We start from the raw sequence: 17,892 nt of genomic DNA, 5'->3' as shown, positions 1-17,892 counted from the left end.
TTCAAAGCATCCAGCTGCAGGGGCTTGAAACTGAAATCTGCGATGGCATGATGCTGCTGATGGTCTGGATCAATATGGACAGCAATAGCTTTTCCTCTCTGACATCCCCACCACACCATAACCCCATCCTTCCTTCTCTGTGCAGAATGATGTGTGTGCAGAGTTTGAGGGATGTTTTCACATTCATCAGCTGAAAGTAGAAAGTTTCTCCGTGCTCATTGAAAATCCAATTTGAAGGGGGGTACTAAGGAGCATGATTTATGACATCAAAAATAATTTGGAAGCCAATCATGGTTCAATATTCAACTTACAGAAGTGTGATGTCGAAACTTGAAACCTCCAGTGCACAAACACTGAGTTTAGACTCTTTTAGTGAAGTAGGAGACATCTTGTGTCTAGCAGTTAAACCTTTGAAATTAAATATTTTAATAAGATAATTGAACTTTTTTGTGGAACAACCACATCAGACATATATTATTATTCAAAGTAAAGTACTTTATATACATCTTAAAACATGTCTAGAGGAGATCTTTAAATTATCTTTGAAAAAACAAGAATATACTGACGGTAAAGCGGTAAAGCTACCACTGATATGAAGTCATCACTTGCATGTGGCTTAACAATAAATGTTTTAAGTGTGAAGGCAGCTTGATAAAGGATGTTTAATGAGGAAAAATTAGACAAACCTCAGAAGGATGCTGGTGTATGAACATCTCCACTTACAGTTCAGAATTGATGACAAGTCATTCCAGTAATATCTACAATAACAATCCAATACAAACTACTTCACCCTCTCTGCATATGAAAGTTCTAAAAGTACCAAAAACATCAGCGCACACAGGTTATAATTAACTCACCTTTATCTGAGAGGACTCTGTGGAGGATGTTGGACAGGTGCATCTTCTTCTCTCGGACCCCGGCGCTCAGATATTCCCTGTCCAGCAGGTCCAGGAACAGACGAAGCTCACACACCAGCTCCTCCATCGCTGCAGAACAAGTGATACAATCAGGGATTTTTAGACGCAGCACATGTTGAGTACATCTGTTACATGACATGCACACAATACTAATAGCAACCCATAACACAGTCAGACAGCTTGTTAAATAACCAACCAACCAACCAACACTTTATCCAGATGATCTAAACCGCTTTATTTGGATGTAAAACCAGAAGCAGAAGAGCAACAAAGTCATTGTTTTGCAAGTTACAAGCAAGACTCAAGTCTTGGCTATGAAGTCAAAGTCATAGTCAAGTTAAGTCAAAGTTCTAATATGTTTTGAGTCCTAAGCAAGTCAGAAATTTACAGAAATAATCAATGCTTTTCAAATCTCTGCAGTAAACTCGATCAGTACACTGTTATCATTACCAGTGGAAATGATGGGCAAAGCTACAAAACTTTTGTAAAGTTGTAATAAATGGTACTGTATGTTTTAGCTAAGGCTTTCTGCACTGTAATCCAACATTAAACAGACACTGAACAAAAGCAAAACACAGTTATATAAGAGATAAGTGGGCAGCCAGGTAGTGAGATGGAAAACAGACCTGGCAACCCACCTGACGGGACGTCTCAGAGCAGATTTATAGCCATTGGTGGAAAATTCACCATGGCCTCCACACTAGGGGTAGGAGATACGGCCCTTAAATCATATCATGATATTTCAGGGTATTTCTGCGATAATGATATTCTTGACATACAACTGCAACAAAATAAGTGTCATAGTTTTATATGTCAGCTTAAACGTAACAGTTTGCCTTCAAATATTCAGTAAAAACTACACAAAAATGATCTCTTATTTCTTAAGTTTGTACACTACTGAAGTCGCTCCCCTTTTTGGAACTAACTCCTCCACCATCATTACGTCAACAAGTCAGAACAATTAACATGAACAATGCAATGGCACACCCCTACTCCACACATAGCAAGGAGCTGAGGTATGTGTATCTGCAGTATTCATAAACTCATATCTGAGAGCTTGTTGTGATAAGGATGGTATCTCATTGAGGTTAGAAGCGTGACTCGGAGCTGCCATGCTCTGCACAGGCACTAAGATAACAAGCCCCCTCTGTCAAACTGAGGTTCCCGGCCTGTATTTGGTGCAACTCAAGCTTTTTGTAAACATCTGATTGTATCGAAGGCGATGACATCGTCCTGGAAAGCAGCTGCAGATTGAAGGGGGGAAGTGGGGTTAATGATAATATGTTTATTTTAATTTATCTGCCCAGAAAAAGGTGAGTCAAGCTCTAGGTTCTTTTCAGGTCATACTGACATGACACACATTTTACTGTTGGAGTTGAGGGAGTTGGGCGGGGGGAAAAGTTAGAGGTCAGGGACAGAAAGTGGTTCAATGCTTAAGGACACTTCTGCAGGCTGGATGGTTGCTCTGACAGAAGGCCAATCTTATGCTGTAATTGAAATGATGCCTCAGTTTTTTTGAGTCATAGCTCTGAACCATAATTTTGATTTATCCTTCTAGACAGTCTCAATGATTCTGCCATATTTGCATTAGTGGGGAGATCTGTTGTAATGAATTTATCCAAGCCAAGTTCTGAACAAATCTTGGACTGAATAAAGGCCACATTCTGTCATGTGGAACTTGTTGTGTCTGATATGGCAAAACAGCTAAAATGATTACTTCATTCATTGATTAGTCACTGGATTCGACTGATAATTTATCTACAACTATTACTTTTTTAAGCAAAAATGGCAAATGGTCCCTTGTTCCAGCTTCTCAACTGTGAGGATTTACTGTGTCTATTTGTCTTATGTGATAGCAAATCAAATATCTTCTGTTTTTGGACTGTTGGTCTTGGGCTTTGGGAAAACGTAATGGACATTTTTTCCGTTTAGACCAAAAGATTGATCAATAAATTAAGAAAACAATCAGCGTGTGGATCGATAATGAAAGTAATTGTCAGTTGAAGTCCAGACACAGCTTACCAGCAACACTTTGCTGCAGTGCAGATTTATACCACTTTTTGTGTGTGTTTTGCCATTTTTGTGCATTTATTAGACAGTGTAAATTGCAGAGACAGGAAACATAGGTAGTGCAACAAAGGTGCACTGCCAGAATCGGATATTGCGATTATGTGTCATGTATCTTAACCAGTATGCTATCTCGGTGCACCAATACTACAAATTTTTACAACCGCTTGAACTTTACGATAAAATACATAACAAAACTACCAGAAAAAACACCACCTGACCACACAGACATTCAAAATGGGAGGCTTAAATAGCGCTTCACTACACCTGACAGGCTACAACAGGACCAAGGTGAATTTAATACAGCTCCACATAAGCAAGAATTCCATCATATTTGCACCCCGCATCTGCAAGTCCTGGCTACGGTACCTTGACTGCATGGTGCGTTCAGTGTGTACTATGGGCGTAAAATGATGCATGTCGAATGATGCCATGCTGTGAGATGAGGGCAGTGTGCTGCGACTTTGAATTGTCAGAGAAATCTTACTTCTTAGTCGAAAAAAGATTCTCAGTTTATAAATTATGAGACATAGTTGATGGTTCATTCATTGCAGACGGCAAAGTCCCACAGAATATGAAGCGCTCACCACCTTCCGAGCCAGCCGTGATGTGTTTAAGTTCTTTACATAATTATATGAATCAGCTCAGTCAACATTTGGCCTAGAAGGACAAGAGGTGTACTGATCTGACCTGAGTGCTAAACATCCCAGCGCTCCAAAACTAACCACCCGCTCCACATGATCAGGTTAAGGATTAGAATGTACCAACAAGTCTTTTTCAGCAGGGACTAGATGTTCTTGCTACTTTATGCCAAGTATCTGTGATGACGCAGCATACCTCTTACATCTCCTTCAAAACACTTCCCAATTCCAAATCTGATCATAAATCACACAGTCTATCACACAGGTATCTAACCAGCAACAGGTGAGGCTGCTGCAAGCTGGCGAATGACAGAGGAAAACACGATGAATTCTCCAAGAGATATTTATATAGGTTTCAATGCAAGCAAGCATAATTCATTTTCATAGCTGCAGGAGAGATCTGACTATTGGACAGCAGCTCAGAGGCTGAATACACAGCCGCTTTCACACATTCCTCACATAATCTGATTATTCTACAGGGGAGAGAGAGGGAGGGAGCGGCGAGAAAAAGAGAGAGGTAAACCAGCCAGGAGAGAGAGAAAGGTGGTGCAGAGCTCAACAGAACAGAATTGAGACAAAGAGAGTGAAAGATGCAGAGATGACAAATAGAGATTTAAAAGAAGCAAATATGGAGGAAAAAGCTGATATGATGTGGAGAAACATCATCACAATAAATCAACAAAACGTCAAAGTCAGACATATAAACTTTTGAGTGTGTATGATTGGAAAACCTTTTTCTTGAATAAGGGATAAAAACTGAACATGTACAAGGTGTTATTTGGATCTCAATGAGTGTGGACACGTCACATACTTTTGTGTACTTTGCTCTGAGGCTGAAGGGAGATCTTACTGCTACAGTCATATTTCTTCCAACTTTGCAGCGATAGTTTGCAGAAGACCTTTTCCTGTTTCAAACAGGTTGAAAACAAACCCGACGATCTAAACCACTGTATTTGCAGGTCAAACTGAAAGTGAGCACACCTGAAAGGTTGCTAATAATACCTCCTTGCATAGGGAAACTGATCCAGGAAGTCAGTTTATAAAGTTTGGGTAATAAATGTATCCACCATTACCATAAATCTACCTTTGTTTTCTCTTCTCTAAAGAAGTTTGGCTAACCCGGGTTTAACATGTGTTTCTTGCCCCATCTGACTGGGTGATTTTGATAAAATCCTCATCATTTTCATCATATATGTAACTTTATATTGCCATGTCAACATTCTGCATATTGTGATATAGCAAACTGAGACACAGCTCGTTGATAAAGTAATTTCATTGGTGGCTAATGCAGCAAAAATGTAATATCTGTCAAATAAAAGCACATCTTACCGCATGCTTACAATAGCTGAACACAACCAGAGATATTCAAGTGAAGTCACCCAACTCTAGTTACTACTAATACCTTTAGGAATGATTGTAAAAATGACAAAATAACACCCAAGTTGTTATAAACCAGACTTATCCTTCAAAGGGTCGTTAAGTAAACCTACATTTTTCAGACAGGATCGCCTGTAACAGCAGCAACACTAAGAGAACTCACAGGCTTTGGATGCATCTTTAAATTTCCCTTCATGGTCAAATGGAAAGCATCATCAATCACGTCAACCAAGCTGTCAGTCTGTATTTAAAGTAGAATGATTCCTTAAAGTGGAGGAGCACCAGCATCCCCACTGTAAAGCTGAACACCCTGGTTTCACTTTCACCATGCCTTGCCTGTTTTAATACTACACTGAGAACAGCCAGGCACTCTTTACTGCTCCATTTACTGTTTCATAGAACTTTCTGCAACCTGCGCAATACTTTACCTCCACTGGGGTGGTCAAAAAGCTAACCCTCTGTGTGTGTGTGTGTGTGTATATGTCATTAAAATCTAAAGCGAGCTCTCCAGATCACCAAAGACGGCGAGGGAAAATGAAGTGGCACGAAGCGAGATGGACCACCCTCAAACAAGGCCCGAGGGTGAGCAGAAAAATACCTCATCGTGCAAACAAACCGCCCACGCCCTTTCTTCAAAAACTCACTACTTTCTTTCTTTCTTTCTTTCTTTCTCCGTCTGTCATTCAATTCCCTCTTTCACTTCCATTTTCTCCATTCCTTCCCTCTCTCCTTGACAATTCTTAACTCCCAACTTGCTCTTTCTTGTTGTCTCTCGATCCATCTTTCCACCTCAGTTCATTTCCCAGCATAAATCAGCTATTCCTTGCATGCATTTGTGCATGTACTGCATACTTTGGATATTGCATATCCATTTTTTCATAGCAGGATAATTTGCTACTAAACACATGTGCCGTGTCAACACTCGGCTTGCATAACAAATGATAGGAGCGCTTTCCCAAAAAAGCAATTAATCCCTCCACTCCCACACACACAGAAACAAAAACCCACTAAAAACACCTAGACACGTCAGAAAGATGTTTTCACTGCGAGGTATTCACACTTCCCGGAGCTCAGAACAAAGGGGGTTTTCCTGGGTGAGGTGTGTGTGTGTGTGTGTTTGTGTGTGTGTGTGTGTGTGTGTGTGTGTGTGTTTGTGTGTGTGTGTGTGAGGCAACGGGGTCATGTTTGGGTCTCACAGAGAACTTGAGACCCTGCGGCTCCGTTGCGAACTTGTTGTTGTCGGCGCAAAAATGCTTAGCCAGGTTAGAGGGAGGAGGGATTTCTGCCCTCTTCCCAGAATACAGCTGTTGTGATTGACAGCACACTGACAGACGCTATCCTACTCTGTGTGTGTGTGTGTGTGTTTCAGGTGTCTGTTTCTTGTTACTAACATTGTCTTTAACACTTCAGGGATGTGTTTAGTCTAAGCATCTGACAAGCTTTCAGGTCAGGATCTGCCTCCACACACACTCAAGACTTTACGTCATAACTTGAGCATCAAATATCAGTAGTTCTGCAGTCAAACACACACCATAAAAGTAAATCCAGTTTCTCTCACTGAGTTAAGATAGTGGTTTTTCCCTTGAGAAAATGTGTCTCACTCATTCTAATTACAAACCATCATCATCATGAAGCCATGCCGCTCTGGTAAATCATCATGGGCGCTTAGTCAGTTTACTTGGAAAGGCAAGGATTTATAAACATCATAAAGGTCTCTGAGTCTTGGCCAGGACTACAAGCTCATGATGCCAAAAAAATGAACAATGGTCAGATCCCATCTAACTATAACGGAATGAATCTCTGACTGTATGTCTGTCTGAATGTATGTATGTATGTGTGTCCTTCGCGTATCTCGACAACACTTCATCTTAACGACTTCACACTTGGCAGGTATAGTGCTGAGGACCCAAGGGAGTGCAGCGTTGGTGCCATTTAGACACGCGGCACATTCAGTATTTATAAATTTCTAATAAACAAGCAATCAGCGAGCCACTCCGCTCTGCAACAGGGGGCGGGGCTTCTGGGCTCTGCGACTGCATGTCATGATCAGAGCTGTACAACCCTGCCATGAGAGAGACGAGGGGACAACATCTCTCTTCGTTTGATAACATCAAAAGTTAGGCTTTGTTGCGGGTTTCCTGACTCATTTTAAAAAAGCATGACGCTAGCAACAGAGACAGCGGTGGAAAACTTTCTTTGAGTGAGAGAAAGCCTGTGAATGATAGCAATACAACGTTCTTTTCTGATTGTTTCACCTTTTAGTATCAGCTCAGCTTGAGAAAAGTTTTTTTATTCACATGCCGTGCTCTAAAAAGAGAAAAGTTGACAGCAAAAACGCAGCTGTTTATCAAGAACGGACATAATCTTAGGCTACTTCCCACAGGCAGTTCAAAACCAGTATGTCTCATATAAGCAAAAATCCTTTGAGCAAATATACCCACTCAAGTGATCCAAACTGAAGCCACAGAAAATAAACGATCTAAGAGCCCAGTATGATCAATCCACTTTATTTTTAGATGCACATTTCTTAAATGCAGCCCTCATTATACTTGAAATGAGAAAAGATTCACTATTACAGTGCCTAACATCTGTGTACATTAGAATGTTAGTTTCTTTCATGTTGTTGGTGTATATACTCATTCACACCTCATATCAACAGTATTCATTTTTCTATGCATTGAAGCAACAATACTGGAGGCCAAGTAATCGGCCTGTTATATAGTGACACAAGAGGGATTGAGGTAAATCACACCATTTAACATCTGTAACATTTTCATGTAATTCAACCATAGACTACATTGCAGAATTGGCGTTGTTGACTTCAGATGACTTCAGATCTGCTGTCATTGTGACGTTTCAGTACGGCAGTTGCATTTCACAAAGTCAGCAAGCAGCCTCACTTTCACTCATGATCTATGGTATCAAATCCAAAAGTTGTTACTTCGCAGATGGTTTGGTGTTGTGATTATCAGTTGATCACTATTTCCCTCCATTTGGCGTTAATAAAGGGCAGCAGGGCATGCAATAGTTTAGACTGAATTTTGCCAGTGCTCCCTGCAGGAGTATAAAGCATGTCGTCTTGCACGTACACACAGAATTTTTGTGAACAACAGTTCAAATTTCAAATTAATGTGACCACCCAACAAGCAAAGTGTTCGACTAAGATTAAACTAAGATTAAAAACCTTAAAACCCCCCAAAATCAAGTTAATCTGGCTGAGACGCCAAACACATTAAAATCATCTCAGACTCCTGGAGCTCTCCTCAGTAGTTTTCATACAAACAAGCTTGGCTACCGGACTACTTGACTTCAGATGGCTATTTTTGGATTCTAATTAGAGACCCCCATTTGTTACAGTAAAGCTACAAAACATCTCTAAATCCACATCTAAAGAAGGATCAGCAGATGGCATGTCGTCCCTGGTGCACGCCATGGCAGCTCAAACTGAAAGCTTTCTGCTGTTTCTAGCTATGCATTCTGGGTACTTCTATTGGCAAAATAGGATGAGGATGGACCAACACTTTTTTTTTCCATTTGTAAGATGTAGCACCTGGTGTGCTTCATGGCTGCAGGTGACAGATCCCTCCCCCAGGCTTGCTGACGTAGCCAACAGATGCATGAGAAGGCCAAACCATTTAATGAGCCAACCGCCAAATCATCTTCAGTGTGTACTCTCTGTGGTTTTGGGAAACTTAACTTGTGGGCTGAGTGTTACAGTAAGACAGTGGTTGCTGTTAATTGGGGTTGGTTTATGGTCTGGCATCGTCATGGTTACTCTCCCCAATGAGCCACCGAAACACAGCAGGGCATCACTGGAAAGCATTAATTTGGGCAACAGATAAGCACTTTCACACTCACACACACACACACACACAGATTTATCGTTGAAAGCATCTTAAGTTTCCAGTATTAAACAAATATTAGCATATAGTAGCATTTGCAAATTATGGTACTTCACACCAAAGCTAATGAATATCAGCTGAAAAACACCCAAAGAGGCTCTACTTCCTAACTATTTAGCCTGAGAAATCAAGTCTATATTCCCCAAATATCCAATCTAGAGCTCAAACAATTAGTTGATTAAGTGATCAACAAAAAATGAATCAGCAACCTTTTGGATAATCTATGTTTAAGTTGTTTAATCAAGCAACCTCTATTTTATATCAAGCTTTTCTATTAAGCTAACATGAATGACAAGTTCTTAAAGTCTTCCAAAAGAATGGAAATTTGAGCATCTGGAATTCACTGACAACTGCACACATTTAATCATCTGATGAAGACTGTGTGATATGAACGAGAGCTCCACAACAGCTACTAAATGTACCTTGCGGTGAGACTGTTGTATCCACTGAATGTTGTTGGGTTTTGGCCTGTTGGTTGGACAAAACAAGACAATGAAGACATTGTCTTAGGTTCTCAGAACCTGGGAGTTTTTGACATTTCATCTACTAACAAACTGATCAAATCAATACCATTCTGATTTTTAAGACTATTCACATTTAAACATTCTTTGGCTTCGCTGTAAGTAGTTGTTTTGTGATAATATTTCTCAAATCACCGAAGGTCAGCTTAAGTAACTTGAAATGGAAAAGGGTCTTTATTGATGAATGGATTAAGATTATTAAAAAACATAATTTTGAGGTGATGGAACCAACATTATATTATTCACATTTTATTCTTAATAACACTTCAAACGTTCACTTAAAATTCACTGGATAGCTCAATGAAAATATCCTTTATGGCTGAAAGTTTTTCATAATGGAAGCTGCACCTTGTTTGCTTTTTAATGATGACACAAAAGCATCTCAATCGCTTTTTGCATCATTTCAAAGGTTTCTTCATTTTAAAAAATCGCATTATTCCCCTTGTATATAAATTCTATTCCTGCAATGGCAAAAACGTCTTATGTGCTGGTACCTTCTGGTCTGAACTGCTGGTGAAAAGCTGTGAAAGTCATGCAATATTACGAGTCATAAATGTTTCATAAAAGGTTTGCAAAGCCTCGACTTGGATCAACACCAAGAGAGAGGGAAAGTTATGAACAGATCAGAGGACGGGCGACGCTGCATTAGTTTATGATGAAAGACAAGCTGTCTCGCTCTCTCCCCATTTCTCAGGTCTGTAATTATGAGGTTTGCGTGTTTTCTTCGTTCCATTGAACATGCCAAGTGAACATCACAGAGCGGGGATGATTGCTATCGAACAGTACAGGTGGTTTACCGTACGAGCAGATGTTTCCCCGACCACAAATACACATCTGCAAAACCCTGATCTGAAGGAAGGGGGTAGAGGAAAAGATTAGAGATGGAGGGATAGGGCAGTGCTGATGGAGGTTTACAGAAGACAGTGTTTGGGGAGAGTGATGATGCTCCCTTAGGTATCTCTTTTAAAAAGATAATTAGAGGGTGCTCAGCTTTAAACCACAGGCCAAGTAGAAGGACAGAGGGGGTTAAGAGATGGAATGGAAGTGTATAGAGGCTCCAGCTTTGAGATTCTATCCTCTGGTGGGAATATAGGACATGTGGTTTCCTTGATTAAAACTGGCAATTGTGGCTGCCTGGGTGTGAGAAATGAATGTCATATTGCACAGAACTTTTTGATGAGTGAGGTTATAGAAAGTGTAAACTTACAAAGCCTTCATGGAATCATTCATTTAGCCACAGATGACACACAAACACAACTGAGAATTGAGCAGGACACTCGAGATATCACAGACTGCGAAAGCACTGATCTGTTATGCAAGACAGGTTACGGGCCGATACTGACCTTACAGAGCAGATTTGGTATTGACTGATCCAGGCCAAATACAGTTTGTTCATCAGTGTCAGATGGTAAGTGGCTGGCCATGGATTCACTTTTTAGCACCACAAAAATCCCTGACTTCATGTTACCTTGCATAAATTTTTTCCCAATCAGAGCATGTGGTATTCAGATTTTTAATTTGGGTAAAAGAAAGCCCTCTTATTGGATCAGTAATTGGTTTCTGCAGGTACCCTGAGGTGAGATATCAGAATTGGGAGTTATAAAGTCAGATTGGTGCATCCCTGATATGAATCTGTTCAACTACACTGACACTATACTTTCTTTTTCCTTTCCTTTTTTTCTTCCATTCATAAAGCACATCTAGTCAATTACCGATTAGACAATGAACAGAAAAAAATTTTGACTTGTCGCTTTTTTGGCGTTGATATTGTTGTAAATTGAATACATTTGAGTTTTAGACTGTTGGACAAATAAAAAATTAGAAGACATAGGGCTAGGACTCTTGGATGCATTTTTTTCAAATTGACAATGAAAATAATGGTTAGATGAAGCCATGAATTACTCTTTCAAAAACTGCTGCATAAATTAAGTTTACTTACAAGTCCAAACTTGGCACCAGATTTAGCAGTGCAACATCAGTTTTTGTTGCCATTTATATACAAACACGGAATGATTTCATCATGAAACCATCAAACTGAGTTTATAAGATGGGAACAAATGTATCATGCATGATAACTTTTTCCAATGGAAAGTAAACCCTACTCAGAAAATTTAGTAAAGGTTGCTAGATGATGTCATGGGCTAATTTGCATTAATGTTACCGTGTACCGTGACATGCATATGAAAATGTGTCAGTACAGTCAATACATAATGCCAAGGAAGCTCTCTTCAAAAGAAAGCTAATATTTGCCCAAAAAGTCACAAAAGGGGGCCTTAAAAGTTGCCAAATCTAGGAAAGTTACTTAATCGCCAGCACTGAGATCATTATGAGGGATAGCAACAACCAACACCAGCGAAAATCAGATAAATTGTCTATTCAAATAAAAATAAATAAAAGCAATGCATATAACCCTGGTCTATGAAAGGTATACACCCATGGCAAAGCCCAAGAACAGTAGGGATATGACAATCTTCCCTATGACAGAATATAACTGACTGAACACTCTTCTGGTCTCATGCCAGTACCATCTTAGTTTTAAATGCTCAAAGAGTCCTTAATGTGACTGACAGCTCCAAGCCTTTTCATCTATCAACCCCATTATATCCTGCCTACAGTACCAGACCACTGCGCATCCCCCGGCACCAGACACACCCATATGGGCATCTGTGTGAGCGTAAGCATGTGTGGCTAAATGACAGTGGCTAGACAGGCAGATCTAAACATCACTCATGTAAACACATGGAATACATATGCAAACATTATGTGCTCACAAGAGCATCCATTTGTCCAAACTTATTCCTCAGCCCTTCCTTTGTTGTTGTTGTTGTCTCTACAAGAATACCTCCCTTAAGCTGTGTGAACCCCCCACACACTCCATATCAGCCCCACTGCATTGGCTACACTACAACCCCCCTCCATCATGGCACGCCACCAATGTAGCTTTGGTCTTGTAATCCTTAAAGCTTTGTCCAAGACAGACAGACAAGCTAACAAGCTAACAGGCTCATCCTATTACAACAATAAGCCTATTAAAGACGCCTGGTGAGGCTCATCAGGAATGATCCCCTCTTAATGGACCCAAATTACCAGGGTAACCATCAATGCCAAGACTAAATAGGACTGTTTCAACTGTTAGTTTTAGATTTTGAGGCAGGAGTCCAAAGGTAAATGCTTGGTTGATGATGTTAAATCAGTAGGCCGGTTGCCAGTAGTGTTTAAGCCATATGAAACTGTGCTATTTGGCATGCATCAGGATCTTCTGAATTGTGCTCGAGTTTGGCCCAAGATCCCCATCCTTCTCGTGTTTTTCCAGATGGATACTGACACAGGGGAAGACCGGGATGGCTATGATTAGTCAGCCCGAAATTAAAGTCTCTGTTCCCGCATGCCAGCTTACTGACAGACCGGCTTTGGAGGGAAGGAGGGAGAGATTACAAACTCATTTCTCCTCATCTCTCCTCTCCACTTCTGGGATACGTCTTCCCCCCACCACCAAAAAGGAGGGGCTCCTGCATCTGACACATGAAAGCTTTTAAACTTCAATCATCATTGGGTGCACGGGCCTTCTGAAAGGGGCGGGGAGCAAAAGCGACCCCCAACTCTAAAGCAGAACCAAATGGGCCAAGTGGGCCAGAACGGTGACACCATGTACCCATTCTGCCCACATCACACACACCCCAATTAATTGCTCATAGACTCAGGGTTTCCGTGAGGAAAGCTGCAATAATAAATGGCAATAAACACTTTAACACTTGTGCATTTTTGCCCCCAAAACATTGCACCCCGTAAGTGGGAGAGTTCTTGAACAAGGACTTGCTGAAAGGGACCCTTGACTCTGCCAAAGTAGCTTGCTGTGGTTCCTCCAAATCAACCCTCAGTGCGATTCAACAAGGAGAGAAATGCAAACCAGGGTCTAATAGACCACTACACATTGCCCCTCTTAGGGCATGGTTACACCAGTATTTGTTCAGCAAAATTTTGGATCTCAATCACTTCAATGGAATCACAGATATGATATGGATTTGCTCAGGAGGTGAGCGGACCTTTCTTGTAGAAATCAACTTTGTTAAACTTTTTGACATGTAAATTTGTACTGTTGACCAACTGCAAACAATCTTAACAGTGCTTCAAGGCCCACATGCACTAAAAATGTATCACATACACTCACCAGCCACTTCATTAGGTACACCTGTGCAATCTAATGCATCCAATGAAACAGCTCTGCCATAAATTCTACAATTACAAAACTTATACATTTTCAGTTTTTGTTGACATTGTGAGAAAAGTGATAATTCTACTTTATATTTATTATTGAGGTTGTAGTGGGTGATGGTGTACTGGAGTGCATTATATTGAAAAGTGTTCCTAATATTTTGCTCTCCTCATGTATCTTAATGGAGCAGACAAAATATACATTAGATCGCACAGGTGTACCTAATGAAGTAGCTGGTGAGTGTATATATCAAATAAGTCAGTATTATGCACCTCTGTTCAAGTATGATGGATAGGCTACACTTTGATTATATATTTATTGTATATGTGATACTTTGTCAACATGAAGGCTTTAATCTGAAATGACATTTTAACTGGATCAGAACAATTGTTAGCATTATTATTGTCAGCTTTGGTTAAAATGTGTCCGATAAATGCTTCTGGTTGTTTTTAGCCTGCAAGGCATGAATTCATGGGCATTCAGTTGCTATTTTTGGGCATGGAAATGATAAAATGATATGTTGTGATTACTGCTTCAAACTCTAAAACACTGGCATCAGCAGTAACAGGCAGTGAGTAGAAGGCCTCTTAAAACTGTAACTTCAAGCCTTGATCACTACAAGGAGAGCTACCACCAATATACAATAAAAACTGAGTTAAGCACTAAGTAATGGCTTTTCCCCGAAAAACCCCTCTCCTGCCTCCTATAACTGTATCTCTTAGAAAATATGTTGGCCAAAAGCATCGGGAAACTGGGTAAACTAGCTGTGTTTACCATCCACTACATACCATCATATTGGTTGTCTTAAACTCACATTGGTTAAACCTTCATCCAAATCCCAAACCAAAACATGATCTGCTACACTCTCATGCGCCACCGAGTTGTGATTACAACCCCTTCTACACAATGGATGTCTGTCAGAACCTCACCAAATGCCGGGCAGAGAAGCGCCGCCGGGCTACCTGATACCCTGCAGCTGCCAGCAGAGGTCCTGTTATTGTAGGACTCCATTCACTGCTACAAGCAGGAGAAATTAGAGATATGGAGCATTTGTGTTGTCATTCCAGGATCATGTTAGGAAACCTCTGGCTGCTGTGCAGAGTTACCCCAATGTTGACCTGGACTGTGTAATATCTGACTAGGCACTGTGGCAGCTTTAGTTGAGCTGAGAAATCTGATAGAAAATAAGCAAAGTGGGTGAAAAGTAATACTTTAAATTACTTCTGTTAATAGAGCTTTTGTTGATAGGTGAATGAACTATAACCTCATTACAAAAATTAAAAAAAAAAAACTGTTCCATATGTAATATACATAGCTTTGACACTATTTATCAGTTTACCTCATGTCATTAAAATTTAAGTCTAAACAGTATTAATGTTGTAAGTGCAGTGTCAGAGTTTGTATAAATTCAAATCTAGGCCGTATGCAGACATGGACAAAACCTCATGTTTATCCCCTGCAGGTTAAATGAAGCTGTACTGAAAAGAGTGTAGCTTCAGCTCAGAAGCTAGCTAGAGGAAGTCTTTCTTAGTAATACTGACAATAATGTTTAAGAACCATCCTCATCTGTTTTTTTTCTGAAGCCTGCAAAATAATATGTGTTGTTGATGTATCTGGATCTGTTGTCTAGCAACAATGAGGTAATGAAAACCAGACTAGTTTTTTAAGTCACATTGCTAGAAAACAAAGGATTCATTTACATTCTCACAACAGTGAGCAATGTCACAAGAACTGAATGATCAAATAACAGCTAAAAAAGCTAATGTTAACATCCTCTATGTGCTCTTTTAAAGTGAGTTGCTGCACAATAGGGTTAACAGCAAGATTGTGACAACTTGAAAAACATAAAGAGAGAGAGAAAAAAAAAATTCACATAGGGAGGGTCAATGAAGATAGAGGGGAATTCTGCTCTATTGTGTCAAAAGATGCTGCTGTTTCTGTCATTTTGTCGCAGAGAAAGTCTCATTCCAAGCTATTTAACAAAACATCTACTCTTCAATGTGGCCTACATATAATTCATTAAGCAGGAGGTCTATTCATTCCAGTCAAGTTTACGTAGCTCTCCTGTTAATCCTGTGATCATTCCACTCAATTCCACTGTGGCAGATCACAGCAATGAGCAGCCTGAGCTACACCTAAAAAGGTCAAGGTCTCAACTCCTGAAGACAAAAGTCGCACAAGTTCTTGCTTCACATTTATGGAGGCACGCATTTTTGCAGTAAGTAAACCCACATTAAATTGCCAGATGATTGAATGGAGTTTGGCATGAAGTTCATACTACATAGACATTTGACAACTGACCACAACCCTAATGACACCGTCAGCAGCCAACTGTCTCTCCAGTCTCTCCTCCTTGTCTCCTTCCCCTCTCTCCCCCTCCCACTCTGGGAGAAACTGGTTTACCTTTTTTAAACATGGCTCTAAACATTTTTTCAACCGAAATTAAACACAGACTCTTCACGTTTCTGAACAAAAAAATGACAAAGTGCTATTCTATGAACCTATTGTGGATAAAACATCATCTGGGAGTCACATGGATGAGCACATCAGCGGTTCTCAAAGTGGGGTCCGGGGATCCCCAGGGGTCCTTGAAGGGGCTCCAGGGGGTCCCCAGCAAAATGGGGAATCATTTATTTTCACTATAATTCCATCCATATGTAACACAATGACAGAATGTATGACTGTTTTGGTCATGGGTTTCATACACTTTCTGTAATAAAACAGCTAAAAGCAAAAATCTTATCAGATGGAACCCTGAGACAATTTCTTATCAAATGGGGGTCCGTCTAACTTCTGTCAGTTTATGGGTCTTTGATGTAAAAAAAAGTTTGAGAACCACTGATCTAAACAACCTACTTGGATAGTTTTCAAGGCGTGCGGACTTGTGCGCGTGCCTACGTGCATGCCTGAGCGCGTGCTCTGAGCGGTGCACTGCTGAGATATAATACTGCAAATCAGAGCAGATTGTCAAAAATATCAATAATAAATTGTTGAAATGTTATAATGAAGTTTCGTATGAAAATCAACTCCTTGCGCAAAAATTCCTTTTGAATGAGACTATTAGCTCAGAGGTTACAGAACATGAAAAAAATACCTTTAAATGCAAGTAGAATATTCAAACTACAATATATTCTGCGGAATACCATTGAAACAACTAACCAAAACCATTATAGAGTGATGGCCGAGTAAACGACATGTGAATGTCAGGTAGTCTGCAAACAGTTACTGCAAACTCTAAACGCTGGCAGCGCATGAAAGACCCAACTTCCGTGTGTTTATTATGGACATTAGAGAGATGCTATGTAAAATAAAGCGTAATAAAGTGATTGTAAACTCCTTTAATCTCCTAGGGCAATATGAAGAACGGTGCAGTGATTTTTGGTGGTCAGAAAAACGGCCCCAGGTTGAGGCACTCACCCCTGCTGGAAGTGAACAGTACAGGGTCGCTCCTCATCGTGAAGTCAGACTCATCTAATCCGCCCGACGACGCGCACAGCGTGCCCAGCGGCTCCCCAGCAGCAGGAAATAAAATCCCCACACACACAGACTTTGTGCCGTTTCTGCCTCCCTTTTCAACCTCCGCTTATTCCTTTTCTACCGAGCCGGCCACTGAAACGTCTCTCTTTGCCTTTCAAATTTTTTTCTCCGGATCTTTCTCCTCCTCCTCCTCCTTCCTTTCCCTACTTTCCTCCTCCCTTCTGCTTCTCCTAACGTCTCTCGATCCCACTCGCTCTCTGTCCCGCAAACTGCCTACATGGATATTTATGCTGCGTTTAAAGGCCGTCGGAAAATAACTTCTGCAAGGGATTATGAATTTACCAAAAGGGAAGTGTTTTTCCTTAGTCTCTTTCTGTTTTTATGTTTTATTACTCCATCAAGCTGTAGTCAACTATATCAAAAATTATGTAGATTACAATCAATACTAGTTATTGACAATACTAATAGCCTTTTAAAATGTGACTATTATTAAAATAAAAATGGTATCATAGAAAAAATAATAAATCTGATATTGTGTGATTTTCATTTCTTCTTCTTCATTCTTCTCAAGAAAACACACAGTCCACTTTGTTACAGGCTATATTCAACTAAAGCGCACAAATGCACAAGTCTCAAGTGAGATTTACAGGAATGCATCTGAAGGCAGCATTTTCCTTCTCTCTTTTTTTTTTATCCCATCCCACTTCTTCCTCCTCTGCCTGCGTAGTCACAAGCAGCACTCAGTTTATTTATGCTCACTTTTTAAATATGAACTTT

At 40.2% G+C, this 17,892-nt stretch overlaps 1 protein-coding gene across 2 annotated transcripts in view; it reads right to left on the bottom strand.

Annotated features, from left to right (window-relative positions):
- The window catches only part of afap1 (actin filament associated protein 1), a 72,207-nt gene extending 54,840 nt beyond the window's left edge, over positions 1–17,367 (bottom strand). Inside the window, exons 1-2 of one of the 2 annotated variants that reach the window (XM_067579261.1) lie at positions 17,056–17,367; positions 858–986 (exon numbers count right to left, since the gene is read on the bottom strand). In XM_067579261.1, the coding sequence (XP_067435362.1) occupies positions 858–986; positions 17,056–17,092 (166 nt within the window). In that variant the 5' untranslated portion in view covers positions 17,093–17,367. The remainder of the gene's footprint in view (positions 1–857; positions 987–17,055) is intronic. The other variant, XM_067579260.1, reaches the window with a different exon arrangement.
- Positions 17,368–17,892: the final 525 nt, after the last annotated feature.

This window comes from Thunnus thynnus, chromosome 22 (assembly GCF_963924715.1).
Source record: "Thunnus thynnus chromosome 22, fThuThy2.1, whole genome shotgun sequence".
NCBI classification, from domain to species: Eukaryota; Metazoa; Chordata; class Actinopteri; order Scombriformes; family Scombridae; genus Thunnus; species Thunnus thynnus.
This window is presented reverse-complemented; position numbering and strand designations above follow the sequence as displayed.